Source organism: Ranitomeya variabilis, chromosome 2 (assembly GCF_051348905.1).
Source record: "Ranitomeya variabilis isolate aRanVar5 chromosome 2, aRanVar5.hap1, whole genome shotgun sequence".
NCBI classification, from domain to species: Eukaryota; Metazoa; Chordata; class Amphibia; order Anura; family Dendrobatidae; genus Ranitomeya; species Ranitomeya variabilis.
In genome coordinates, this window is record NC_135233.1 from 256,645,502 (window position 1) to 256,660,147 (window position 14,646).

Consider the following 14,646-nt stretch of genomic DNA (forward strand, 5'->3'; position numbering starts at 1 on the left):
GATAACCAACCAATATAAACCAGACAGCTGAGGGCTGCTGTCCACAGTTGTCTGTTTTACCTGTGCTTGTTCTAAAAAAAATAGAGGGGACCCATATTGTGCCGACCAATCACAGCCATGCCAATACTCCATAATACACGGCTGTAGTGGAGCCGGAAGTGCCTACACAGGAAAAGCTTGTTGATTGGCTGTGCTGCATGGTTTCAACAAGCTTTGTTCGGGCTGCCGAACCCGAACAGTAACACGGACTACTAGGAGAAGTCCTGGTTTGGGGTCTGTGCACGGACCCTGAAGTTTACTGTTCGGGTTTGTCCATCACTAGTAAATGAGGGGCAGGAGGATGGTTTTGGCTTTGGTGCCTTTGGGAACTGTCCACACAGTGGTGCTGAAAGTGCTACAGTGGAGATTATATATATCTACTATATAATTGTCTAAGGGTCACTTCCATCTGTCTGTCTGTCACGGATATTCATTGGCCTCTGTCTGTCATGGAAATCCAAGTCGATGATTGGTCGAGGCAAAACGGCCACGACCAATCAGCGACGGGCACAGTCCGGCGGCAAAATGGCCGCTCCTTACTCCCCGCAGTCAGTGCCCGGCGCCCGCGCCATACTTCTCTCCAGTCAGCGCTCACACAGGGTTAATGGCAGCGGTAACAGACTGCGTTATGCCGCGGGTAACGCACTCCATTACCGCTGCTATTAACCCTGTGCGTCCCCAACTTTTTACTATTGATGCTGCCTATGCAGCATCAATAGTAAAAAAATGTAATGTTAAAAATAATAAAAAAAACATGCTATTCTCACCCTCCGTAGTCCGCCGAGCCGCACACGTCTGCCGCCATCTTCCGTTCCCAGAGATGCATTGCGAAATTACCCAAAAGACTTAGCGGTCTCGCGAGACTGCTAAGTCTTCTGGGTAATTTCGCAGTGCATCCTGGGAACGGAAGATGGCGGCAGCCGCGCGCGCATCGCTAGAGCTTCAGTGGATCCCAGTGGGTGAGTATATCACTATTTTTTATTTTAATTATTTTTTTAACAGGGATATGGTGCCGACACTGCTAAATACTACGTGGGCTGTGTGATATACTGCGAGGGCTGTGCTATATACTACATGGGCAGTGTGATATACTGCGAGGGCTGTGTGATATACTGCGAGGGCTGTGTGATATACTGCGAGGGCTGTGTGATATACTGCGAGGGCTGTGTGATATACTGCGAGGGCTGTGCTATATACTACATGGGCTGTGTGATATACTGCGAGGGCTGTGCTATATACTACATGGGCAGTGTGATATACTACATGGGCAGTGTGATATACTGCGGGGGCTGTGCTATATACTGCGTGGGCAGTGCTATATACTACATGGGCTGTGTGATATACTGCGAGGGCTGTGCTATATACTACGAGGGCTGTGCTATATACTACATGGGCAGTGTGATATACTACATGGGCAGTGTGATATACTGCGGGGGCTGTGCTATATACTGCGAGGGCTGTGCTATATACTACATGGGCTGTGTGATATACTGCGAGGGCTGTGCTATATACTACATGGGCAGTGTGATATACTACATGGGCAGTGTGATATACTGCGGGGGCTGTGCTATATACTGCGTGGGCAGTGCTATATACTACGTGGGCTGTGTGATATACTGCGAGGGCTGTGCTATATACTACGAGGGCTGTGCTATATACTACATGGGCAGTGTGATATACTACATGGGCAGTGTGATATACTGCGGGGGCTGTGCTATATACTGCGAGGGCTGTGCTATATACTACATGGGCTGTGTGATATACTGCGAGGGCTGTGCTATATACTACATGGGCAGTGTGATATACTACATGGGCAGTGTGATATACTGCGGGGGCTGTGCTATATACTGCGTGGGCAGTGCTATATACTGCGTGGCCTGTGTTATATACTGCGTGGCCTGTGTTATATACTGCGTGGCCTGTGTTATATACTGCGTGGCCTGTGTTATATACTGCGTGGCCTGTGTTATATACTGCGTGGCCTGTGTTATATACTGCGTGGCCTGTGTTATATACTGCGTGGCCTGTGTTATATACTGCGTGGCCTGTGTTATATACTGCGTGGCCTGTGTTATATACTGCGTGGCCTGTGTTATATACTGCGTGGCCTGTGTTATATACTGCGTGGCCTGTGTTATATACTGCGTGGCCTGTGTTATATACTGCGTGGCCTGTGTTATATACTGCGTGGCCTGTGTTTTATACTGCGTGGCCTGTGTTATATACTGCGTGGCCTGTGTTATATACTGCGTGGCCTGTGTTATATACTGCGTGGCCTGTGTTATATACTGCGTGGCCTGTGTTATATACTGCGTGGCCTGTGTTATATACTGCGTGGCCTGTGTTATATACTGCGTGGCCTGTGTTATATACTGCGTGGCCTGTGTTATATACTGCGTGGCCTGTGTTATATACTGCGTGGCCTGTGTTATATACTGCGTGGCCTGTGTTATATACTGCGTGGCCTGTGTTATATACTGCGTGGCCTGTGTTATATACTGCGTGGCCTGTGTTATATACTGCGTGGCCTGTGTTATATACTGCGTGGCCTGTGTTATATACTGCGTGGCCTGTGTTATATACTGCGTGGCCTGTGTTATATACTGCGTGGCCTGTGTTATATACTGCGTGGCCTGTGTTATATACTGCGTGGCCTGTGTTATATACTGCGTGGCCTGTGTTATATACTGCGTGGCCTGTGTTATATACTGCGTGGCCTGTGTTATATACTGCGTGGCCTGTGTTATATACTGCGTGGCCTGTGTTATATACTGCGTGGCCTGTGTTATATACTGCGTGGCCTGTGTTATATACTGCGTGGCTGCTATATACTGCGTGGCTGCTATATACTGCGTGGGCTGTGTTATATAGTACATGAGCTGTGGTATGTACTGCGTGGCCTGTATTAACGCATCGGGTATTCTAGAATATGTATGTATATAGCAGCCACATAGTATATAGCACAGGCCACGTACTATTTGTCTGCTATATACTACATGCCTCCTATATACTACATGGCCTGTGCTATATACTATGCGGCTGCTATATACATACATACATACTGTATATACATATTCTAGAATACCTGATGCGTTAGAATCGGGCCACCATCTAGTATATAAATATATATATATATATATATATATATATATATATATATATATATATATATATATATATATATATATATATATATTAGATATAGATATATACATATAAATAATATAGCGGGTGCTATGTAAGCCTATACATAAATCAGTACTTGTTCAAGAGAGAACCACTCCTTGACTTCTAATGTGCCAAACTGAAAACGAAATGCTAATCTGCGTCGCCATCTGGTGGCCACTCATAGGCATTACATGACTTGAGTTTTTCATGCTAGGTCCACGGGTATTAGATAATCAGTGGTGTCAGGAGGCCACTGCTCTGGGGTGTCGGGGAGGAGGAGTGGGGTAAGGTCACTGCTCTGGTGTGTCGGGGGGGGGGAGTCACTGCTCTTGGGTGTCGGGCGGGAAGGAGGGGGTGTCCCTGCTCTGGTGTGTCGGGGGGGAGGGAAAGGGGTAAACTGCTCTGGGGTGTCGAGGGGCGGGCACCGCTCTGGTGTGTCGGGTCAATGCTCTGGGGTGTCAGGGGATCAGGAATGATTGCCTGTCCTGTAAGTCCTGCAGGATGTGATCTGGGGGGGGGAGGGTCGCTACAATGAAATATTAGCAGTAATACTTACCTTCCCGGTGGCCCCGTGGGAGACATACTTTGCCCCCTCTCTTTTGGCGATCTCCACCTGTTTCTTGGCGATACAAGGACGGGCCAGTGCGGTGCCCAGCAAATAGCGGTCCTCGTAGATGGCGTTGGCTTGGACCGCCGGCCAGATGAAATCCTCCACAAATTCCTTCCGTATGTCCTCAATAAAGACCTGCAGGGGAAGAAGGAGCAAAACTGAGATACAAGGGGGCACATACTGGAAGAGCTGAGATACAAGGGGGCACATAAGGCAGGAGCCGAGATACAAGGGGCAACATACAGCAGGAGCTGAGATACAAGGGGTACATTTTGCCGGAGCCGTGATACAAGGGGGTACATACCGCAAAAGCTGAGATATAAGGGGGCACATACCGCAGGAGCTGAGATACAAGGAAGTAGATACCGCAGGAGCTGAGATACAAGGGGGCACATACCGCAGGAGCTGAGATACAAGGGGGCACATACCGCAGGAGCTGAGATACAAGGGGGCAAGTACCGCAGGAGCTGAGATACAAGGGGGCACGTACCGCAGGAGCTGAGATACAAGGGGGCACATAGCGCAGGAGCTGAGATACAAGGGGGCACATACTGCAGGAGCTGAGATACAAGTTGGCACATGCCGCAGGAGCTGAGATACAAGGGGGCACATAGCGCAGGAGCTGAGGTACAAGGGTGAATGTACCCACCATTACTGTGGAAAGGTGACTGTAGGACAGGTGGTGAATACTATCTATTACTCCCTGTTATCAGCCATTACTGGGGAGGGGTGACTGTAGGACAGGTGAGTACAATCTATTACTCCATCATTAAGCAGGTCAGCTTTGATCATTTTGTCAAAGGGTAAGGATCCGTCACGCATTGAGAATTGGCGTCCCATAGCACTTCTCAATGTGGACAGGAAGGTTCTGGCTAAGATACTCTTCAACAGGCTGGTGAAGTTTGCACCGCGGCTCCTTTCGGAGGCCCAGCACTATTGCATTCCTTGCCATACCAATTTCAGTGCTGTTCTGGGTGTCTGAGAGGCCGTGGAGCAAGGCAGGGCGGGCCGTTGGAAGGGGTTCTTGCTGACCCTGGATCAGGCAAAAGCCTTTGATCGGGTCGACCACGAGTACCTCTGGTCCACTCTTTTGAGGTATGGTCTGCCTGGAGGGTTTGTGGACTGGCTTTAGACCTTGTTTGCAGGGGTTATGACTTTCCATCTGGTAAACGGGTGGATTGGACAACCTTTCGGGGTATGTTCTGGTGTCCGCCAGGGCTGCCCTCTTAGCCCTTTGCTTCACGCGTTTGCGATCGATCCCTTCCTCAGAAGGGTCGATTGTGGACCGGTGGCAGGGGTGGCGCCGCAGGCTATTCTGAGGGTTGTGGCCTACGTGGACGACGTCACCGCCTTTGTTTCTTCGCAAGAGGAGGCGATGTTGGTGATGTCAGAAGTAGAGAGCTACTCGGAGGCATCCAGGTCCAAGGTCAACCAGGACAAGTGTGAGAGTCTCTGGCTGGGAGGAAGGGATCCCACGTTTGATCTTCCGGACACCCTCCCCGAACCCCAAGAACATGCCAAAGTCCTAGGCATCGAATTTGGCCAGGGCGATTACCCCACGAAAAACTGGGAAGGCAAAATCAAAGGTGTCGCCCAAAGAGTGGACCAATGGAAGGGTTGGTCTTTGACCCTGAGGGAAAGGGTTGACCTGTGCAAAGCTTTCCTGCTCCCCTTGCTAATCTACCTGGGCAGCGTCTGTGTCTTGCCAGAGCCTCTCTGGACACGGGTCTACAGTCTGTTCTTCCAGATGTTATGGGGGAATAGACTGAACATAGTCAATGGGAGGTCACTTACCGCACGAGGAGACTAGGGGGGTTGAATATGGTGAACCCCGTGGTGTTCCTAGTGAACACCTTTTTGAAAGGTAACGTGGCAAACCTCTGGAAAGAGAGGGCTCCTCCGTGGGTATTCTCCTGCAAGGGATGGTTTCAGCCTTTCTTCCAGGAATGGGAGACAGGGGGAAGATTGAAGGATCTCCGCACACCGCACGGGCATCTCCCGGCTTATGTTACCCCGGTTCTGAAAATGATGCGTCGGTGGGGTCTGGGAATGTGGGAAGTGAGGTCCCTCCCGAGGAAACTCCTCAACGTGCGGGTCTTGCTTTCGCATTTTCAGAAACAATTGGTCCTCAAGGACTGCCCAAGTCGGGATCTAGAGGTTGGGTTGAGTTTGTTAAATTCTAGCAGGATCCCCAAGAAGTATTGGGACTTGACTTGGCGCTGCTTCCAAGGTAAGTTGTATGTGAAGTTAAATTTTAAGTACAGGAGCTCTGAGGACAGGAATTGTCCCTGTGAGGCTTGTGCTACCATGGTGGAAAGCATGGAGCACTTCCTGCTAAGTTGTCCCTTTAATACAGAGGTGTACAACAGGGTGGGCGCTTCAATTGGTTGGCCGCAGCTGGCCACTCTGTCCTATGCCGAGTGGGCCTATGGAGCGTTCAGAGACCTCGGGAGAAGGGACCGAGCCACTTTATTCTCAGTCAGCGCAGTGGTCAGGTACTTCACGTGGAACGCACGAGTTTTAGTTTTCGAGTAAAATCCTCCGTGTAGATGAAGTTTGTAGCAGCATCCTAGGTGCCCTGGTGAAGGTGCGTTCTCTGGAGTGCGGAGGACTGGGTGCCCGGAGGGCAGCCCATCTCTGGAGGGGTTTCTCCTTCTGGGTGCCTTAGTCCGTTAGCGCTCCTATATCCTGGTGGTGGGCTGATGTCTTTACACCCTAGATTTTTGTTTTGTATTTCTGTTCCCTGAATAGAAGGTTTCCAAGCATCGAACTTGAGCCTTGGGTGATGAGTACGCAGTTTGTGTTCTGTGACGTTGGTTTATGTATATATTGTATATAGTGTATTGTATGTATTGTATATATTGTGTATAATAGAGGGTCTTAGTTAGGTTGGGTGGGGGGATTTGGAGGGTTCAACGGCTGTGATAAGAGACTGATCTGGCCTGGCCCAGGCCCCGCCTGGGGAAAAACTTTGGGGCCTGATCCTAGCTCGGATAATTCCTGAACTTTGTGGCCAGAGCTGGATCAGTGGTGGCGGGATAGTTAGCGTAGGTGTGTGTTTATATATATTTAAAAAATAATAATAAATGGGAAAAAAAAAAAAAAGTTATTTTTGTACACTGTATTGTATTTAGTTGTAGTTATTTTGTTTTTTCTTTATTTTATATGAATTTTTTCTTTCCTGTCCATGATTTGTAGGTCATGAACTTTCTCCATTTTGTTTCCGTTTCTGGTTTATTTCTTTGTGATTTGTGTCTGATTAGAGCTTTGTTCTTATGTTTTGTTCTGTTGTGTTTTATTTGTAATGTATCATAGTTAGTGTCACGTGAAGTATTTTTTATTTAATAAAAGACCTACAATCTATTACTCCCTGTTATCAGCCACTGGAGGCCGGGTGATATCAGTCGGCCCTGCATTGTTATACAAGTTACCGGGAGAGATGAGCAGTATTTGGGGTCAGTGACACCTGGCAGCTAGATGTGAGGCCTGGGAATCTCTGACCTCCCGGTGTCCCCGGTGCGGTATTTGTCGGGGCTGGCACAATGTGCAATGTGATGCACCAGAAGGTTAGAGATTTGGGGGCCTCTCATCTCGGTGCCACTGACCTGGATGTTGGACCGGACCCTCTGATCTCTAGTTAGCGGCCCCCTATGTCATGTTCGTGGTCTCACCTTCTTCGCCCCCAGGCTCAGTGCTTTCTTCCTCGCCTCCTCGAAGTCTTCGTTCTGCCCAATGTTTGCCTGTGGTGGAGACAGATAATTAGTAACGAGTCATGTGATCTCTGGCAGCGGCAAAGATTAATATGGAGTCATCATAATCCTAGGCTAGTACTGATTGAGACCCCCCTCTGTCCTATGGGGAACTATGGGGGTCCTGTCCCTATATTCGCCAACCAGAGGTCAGCATGGGGAGATTGTCGCCTCTCTGCAGCGACATGTACTGTGCCGCCATTATTACTGCCGTGCGCCTCCACAGTGGTGACTCTGATCCCACCTATGACACAACTTATACGGGTGGGCTTAGCCACGCCCCATTCTGCCTATGCCCCACCTACATCGGCGGATCTGGGTGGGATAAACGCCCAGTGTCGCACAGTGTCTGCCGCACTTCTGACCCGCGCAGAATTCTGGCCACATTTAAGCATTTCTTCCACCAGTAAACGTCTCCGTGAATCGGGGTCTCCGTGGCCCAGATCTCTCCTCGCTGTCACTGAATGGAAACGTTAATATTTACATTCAGAGGCTGAGAAGCCATTTTGTCCCAGTACTTTTCACAGGTGGAGGTTTGTTACATCAGTGTCCAGACTCTGGGGACAAGGGGGAGCTCTGGATGTTCCTTACAGAGGATTGTGCAGGCTGGTACAAGTGTAACAAACCTTCAGCTGTGAAAAGAATTCGGCTCAGACTCGGAATATTAACACTAACAGCACTAAAACTAATGAAAAGAACCGTGGGACGAGAGGACACTGGGAGCTGTGACACAAGCCTGCTGGTGCCCGGCTGTCGCTCCCCGCTGGCATCTGTACAGACTGCGGCGTCCAAGATTTACCTGAAGGAAATGAGTCCGCCGCTCCCGCCCCGGAGAAATGACTCAGCTTCCTCATTGTGGAGCCCAAACCTCACAGCTACTGCTCCTCCAAAATCCACACTGCAGAGCCGCCCCTCCCCCACATCTAATCAGAAGCTGACAACCCCAGACGCTATACTGAGGCACTCTCTAATTGTCACTTCCCCTCCCCCGCTCCTCAGGAACTGATCTCTCTCTTTAGTAGTGACAGATTTATGGGATCTACGAGGCATCAAGGTGTGAGGAGGGCGACCCCAAGCCATGGGACCCCAATATTCACCCATGCTCAGACTTAACTGCCCGCAACTCCCCTCTGTTATCTGCTATTTAAAGTGACAGCACAGCAAATGTGAGACTGGTCCCAAAGGTGAATGTTTATCTCCAGATCTGCAGAGACAGCAGGATCCCAGGACAGCTGGCAGGCGACACTTGTACACACTTATGACAGGGGAGGTCGGGCCCAGCACTGGTCCTGCAGGGCCCAGCACACAGCTTTCCCAGGGTCCTGAATGGCAAACCTGCCACAAATCATGATGAGGTCACCCAGCGCCCCCCCACTTCAGGGAAAATCCATCCGCTCACCAGGTAAGCGATGACGTCATAGCCCTGCTCCTTCAGCCACACCAGGATACAGGAGGTGTCGAGCCCACCGCTGTACGCCAGGACCACCGTGCCTTTACTCTGCGACATCTCGCCTGTAGTAGAGACAGGAGGAAACTCTGCAATATGGCGCCGTTATTTATCCCACATCTAAGCAAGTGTGATGAGGTACAAGCGGCTGTGACTGCGGAATATAAGCATCGTGCGCCAAGACGTGAGCAGTGACCGGAGAACTGGCAACTGCGCCACGGACAGAGCACCCACCGGCCACGTGCCCCCCAGGTATGGGACGCTGACCAGTGTAATAAGGGTGAGTGGGGGTCTCTGCTGTACAGGTGCCGGGGCACTCTCTGGTACATATATATATATATATATATATATATATATATATATATATATATATATACACACACATATACATATATATACTGCGGGCACGTCAGCTCCTGTGCACACTGGCCTCGTCCTGGCAGGAGCTGCCGCTCAGGTGTCCATGTACCTCATCTCCCCCACCCATCTTCTCTGCTACAACTTACCCAGATCTTAGCGCCTGGAGATGATCTGTCTTCTCACTGATTAGCTGTGTGATCACCGGCCTCCTAAAAAAAAAAAAGAGGGGAACGCGTCCGTCACTGTGGTGGTCCGGGACCAGTGAGAACCAGCGGTTACCATCTGCCATCGACCTCACGTCTTCTATAAGTTTCCTCAGTATACCTGTGTCTGGGAAAGCTGGGTGACTGTGGTGGGATAATCGCCAGCTATTGGACTAACCCCTACAATGCCCTAGACCACCAGGGACACTGCGGTAATCGCCAGCTATTGCAGTGGTCTGTGCCGGGTGGAGCTTCCGGATAAAACACCAGAAGTGCAAACGGATTACATTCCCTGATCGCTCCATCACCCGGAGGGGAAACTACAAAGAGCGGGAAGGGGACGACGAGGGAGACCACACAGCAGCATTACTGCACATGCGATCATACAGGGATCTATATACACATACATGGCCCCGGCGCCCCAGATCAGCAGAACAAAGGGGCCCCAGCACTCACCAGTCACTATGTAACCCAGCACAGCACCGCATGTACCAGTGTGGCCGCATCTGGTACTGCAGCTACTTCCTATTCTGTAAGTTATGTTTATATGCATAGAGCACCAGAAATCCTGACATTAACCCCTTCACTGCCAAAGACCATCAGGGATACTCGCATTAATCCCCACCCTGCTTTATATCCTGACATTAACCTCTACACTGCTTAAGATGCTGATATTAACCCCTACACCACCAGGGATACACAATAAAACCCGCCCTACACCACAGTTAAGAGTCACATTAACCCTTAAAAAGCCCTAAACCACCTCACATATAACGCCACATTGCCCTAGACCACAAGTAATTCTTGTATTACCCCCTACAGGGTCCTAGACCACCAGGGCTGTAGACGATAACGCTCCATGTGGATGGTATGTTGTCCTGCCTGTCAGCTAACAGTTAGGACTTCATGAGCTTCTTATTCGGCTTAGATGGATCAGCGCCCGGACTCAAAACCACTTTGATCACCAGCTATGAAAGCTCGGAGGGCACATTGCCTGGAGGTAGATTTGTGATGTCTGGTGGTGCAGCCCCAGTGGCGGCCATGTGTAGTCTATGGCACATGTCAGCTCACATTATAGTCAGGACGATGGGACGTGTGTCCGTGTGAGGGGCTAGAGCAGAATGAGCAATAACCATAACACAGCGACTCATCTGGAAATAACAGCAGAGGGAACGGGCCCCCGGACCCCACTAACCCACACCTCGGCGCCAAATATTAACCTCATAAACAAGTGACCCAGAAGTGACTAAAAAGCAGCTGAAACTTTCCCAACTTCATAGAAAAGAGTGATTCAAAGAAATACGGCGAGTGAGGGGAGAACAGCGACAAGATGCGGTATACAAAACGCCTGCCCCGCGGAGCTGACAAATTACAGCCTTCTACAGCCCCATCTGGAGGTCACAGAAGGAACTACAAGTTTCAAAAAGAGCAAAGCAAAGTGTAGGACCTGGTATACGAGAGATGCCCTAATGTGGCTACCAGGTACACATGAATTGGCCAATTTATGCGCTAAACGCGCTCATTTTTTCATATTTCTAGTGCAGTAATGCAGTTCAACTTTCATGTTTGCATGTTTTAGCGCTACAGCGTGCTGCCTTATTTATTTGACAGAAGGAACTACAGGCAGAGTGGTAAACCACTAGTATAATTCCATCTATAATATAGAGGCTCGTAAGACATAGATATTCCAGTGATAATGTTATACAAGGCAATTACTAGTTCTCCAACTAGATAAAAATTCAATGGCAAATAACACAAAAGAAGAGGGTGCAGAGTTCAGTGTACCTGCAGTCACCACTAGGGGAGCTCCCTATATACAGAGATACATGATAAGATCCTGTCTGCAGCCACCACTAGGGGGAGGTCCCTGTATACAGAGATACATGATAAGATCCTGTCTGCAGCCACCACTAGGGGGAGCTCCCTGTATACAGAGATACATGATAAGATTCTGTCTGTAGTCACCACTAGGGGGAGCTCCCTGTATACAGAGATACATGATAAGATTCTGTCTGTAGTCACCACTAGGGGGAGCTCCCTGTATACAGAGATACATGATAAGATCCTGTCTGCAGCCACCACTAGGGGGAGCTCCCTGTATACAGAGATACATGATAAGATCCTGTCTGCAGCCACCACTAGAGGGAGCTCCCTGTATACAGAGATACATGATAAGATCCTGTCTGCAGCCACCACTAGGGGGAGCTCCCTGTATACAGAGATACATGATAAGATTCTGTCTACAGCCACCACTAGAGGGAGCTCCCTGTATACAGAGATACATGATAAGATTCTGTCTGCAGTCACCACTAGGAGGAGCTCCCTGTATACAGAGTTACATGATAAGATTCTGTCTGCAGCCTCCACTAGGCGGAGCTCCCTGTATACAGAGATACATGATAAGATTCTGTCTGCAGCCACCACTAGGGGGAGCTCCTTGTATACAGAGATACATGATAAGATTCTGTCTGCAGCCTCCACTAGGCGGAGCTCCCTGTATACAGAGATACATGATAAGATTCTGTCTGCAGCCACCACTAGGCGGAGCTCCCTGTATACAGAGATACATGATATGATCCTGTCTGCAGCCACCACTAGGGGAGCTCCCTGTATACAGAGATACATGATATGATCCTGTCTGCAGCCACCACTAGGGGGAGCTCCCTGTATACAGAGATACATGATAAGATTCTGTCTGCAATCACCACTAAGGGGAGCTCCCTGTATACAGAGATACATGATAAGATTCTGTCTGCAGCCACGACTAGGGGGAGCTCCGTGTATACAGAAATACAGGATAAGATTCTGTCTGCAGCCACCACTAGGGGGAGCTCCGTGTATACAGAGATACATAAGATTCTGTGTGCAGCCACCACTAGGGGGAGCTCCCTGTATACAGAGATACATGATAAGATTATGTCTGCAGCCACCACTAGAGGGAGCTCCCTGTATACAGAGATACATGATAAGATTCTGTCTGCAGCCACCACTAGGGGGAGTTCCCTGTATATAGATACATGATAAGATCCTGTCTGCAGCCACCACTAGGGGGAGCTCCCTGTATACAGAGATATATGATACGGTTCTGTCTGCAATAACCACTAGGGGGAGCATCCTGCAAACAGAGATACATTATAAGGTTCAGTGGAGCTTCCTGAAAGCAGAATCTTATGTATCGGTATACAGCGAGCTCCCCCTAGTGGTGGCTGCAAACAGAATATTATTATATGTCTCTATACAGGGAGCTCCCCCTAGTGGTGGCTGCTGGTATACATTATTTTCACAAGTATGGGGAGGAAATAACATTGTCTTTAGGGAAGTGCTGTAATTACCTTTGTTTTTTCTGGGAATTTTTTTTAATCACTATTCTTAGAAATTGCGGTTACCCAGAAACCCTTTGAACTCAGACAAGAAAATCAGGTCTAGTAACCCTTAAAATGCCAAACAATGCGCAGGACACATGCACTGACATGCTATAGAAGTGACTTTCTATCCCTTGTGAGGAGCCACAGACCACGACTTAGGAGACAATCGCTTATCTAGCAATTCCCGGATTTATCACAATTCCTTCCATTATATTGTATCCTGTGAACGGTTGCAAAATTTCCCAGGGAGAAGTAGAAGATGCAGCATCATGTATGATGAGATCAGTAGCTTCATGGCAACTGAAAACCTACAGGTTGGCTAAAGTCTGAGGTAAGCAGCTGGAGGCGGATATGTCAGGTGTCGCGCAATGCTACATGAGAGCAGCTCAGACAGGCAAAGAGATCGGAGGGCGCAGAGATACCGGAGGGCGCAGAGACACCGGAGGGCGCAGAAATACAGGAGGGCACAGAGATAGATACCGGAGGGTGCAGAGACAGATACAGGAGGGCGCAGAGATACCAGAGGGAGCAGATATACCAGAGGGCGCAGAGATAGATACAGGAGGGCGCAGAGATAGATACCGGAGGGTGCAGAGATACCGGAGGGCGCAGAGATAGATACCGGAGGGTGCAGAGATACCGGAGGGCGCAGAGATAGATACAGGAGGGCGCAGAGATAGATACAGGAGGGCGCAGAGACAGATACAGGAGGGCGCAGAGACAGATACAGGAGGGCGCAGAGACAGATACAGGAGGGCGCAGAGATACAGGAGGGCGCAGAGATACAGGGGGGCGCAGAGATACAGGAGGGCGCAGAGATACAGGAGGGCGCAGAGATAGATATAGGAGGGCGCAGAGATACAGAGGGCGCAGAGATACAGAGGGCGCAGAGATAGATACAGGAGGGCGCAGAGATAGATACAGGAGGGCGCAGAGACAGATACAGGAGGGCGCAGAGACAGATACAGGAGGGCGCAGAGACAGATACAGGAGGGCGCAGAGATACAGGAGGGCGCAGAGATACAGGAGGGCGCAGAGATACAGGAGGGCGCAGAGATACAGGAGGGCGCAGAGATAGATACAGGAGGGCACAGAGACAGATACTGGAGGGTACAGAGACATACTGGAGGGCACAGAGATACAGGAGGGCACAGACATACAGGAGGGCACAGAGACAGATACTGGAGGGTACAGAGACATACTGGAGGGCACAGAGACATACTGGAGGGCACAGAGATACAGGAGGGCACAGAGACATACAGGAGGGCACAGAGACATACAGGAGGGCACAGAGATACATACAGGAGGGCACAGAGATACAGGAGGGCACAGAGATACAGGAGGGCACAGAGATACAGGAGGGCACAGAGATACAGGCGGGCACAGAGACAGATACAGCAGGGCACACAGAGGGGCAGAATACTCACAGTGCTAGTGCTGCTGCTGGCTCATGTGCTGCTGCCTTCTGTAGTTCCTTATAGCAGAGGCGGGCAGGGGAGGGCCGGGGGTGTGTGTGTGACGTCATGTGCCCAGTACCTGCCCCAGTGAGAAGGGGGGGGGTCACCTGGGAAAGTCTCAGGCAGCAGGGACAGTTCTGGGAATAGTCTTCATCATCATATTAACCTCGTCCTGCCTGGAAGCATTCATCAGCCAGCTGCCCATAACAATGCTTATCTACAAATCCCCCATTACAGTGTGTCATCCG

The 14,646-nt window shown here is 49.8% G+C and overlaps 1 protein-coding gene across 2 annotated transcripts in view; it reads right to left on the reverse strand.

The window, feature by feature from the left end:
- The window catches only part of ASS1 (argininosuccinate synthase 1), a 62,308-nt gene that overhangs the window by 40,695 nt on the left and 6,967 nt on the right, over nt 1–14,646 (reverse strand). Inside the window, exons 1-5 of one of the 2 annotated variants that reach the window (XM_077284737.1) lie at nt 14,369–14,438; nt 9,520–9,582; nt 8,966–9,078; nt 7,489–7,557; nt 3,764–3,952 (exon numbers count right to left, since the gene is read on the reverse strand). In XM_077284737.1, coding sequence (XP_077140852.1) covers nt 3,764–3,952; nt 7,489–7,557; nt 8,966–9,073 — 366 coding nt within the window. In that variant the 5' untranslated portion in view covers nt 9,074–9,078; nt 9,520–9,582; nt 14,369–14,438. Of the gene's footprint in view, nt 1–3,763; nt 3,953–7,488; nt 7,558–8,965; nt 9,079–9,519; nt 9,583–14,368; nt 14,439–14,646 lie in introns of those variants that run through there. The other variant, XM_077284738.1, reaches the window with a different exon arrangement.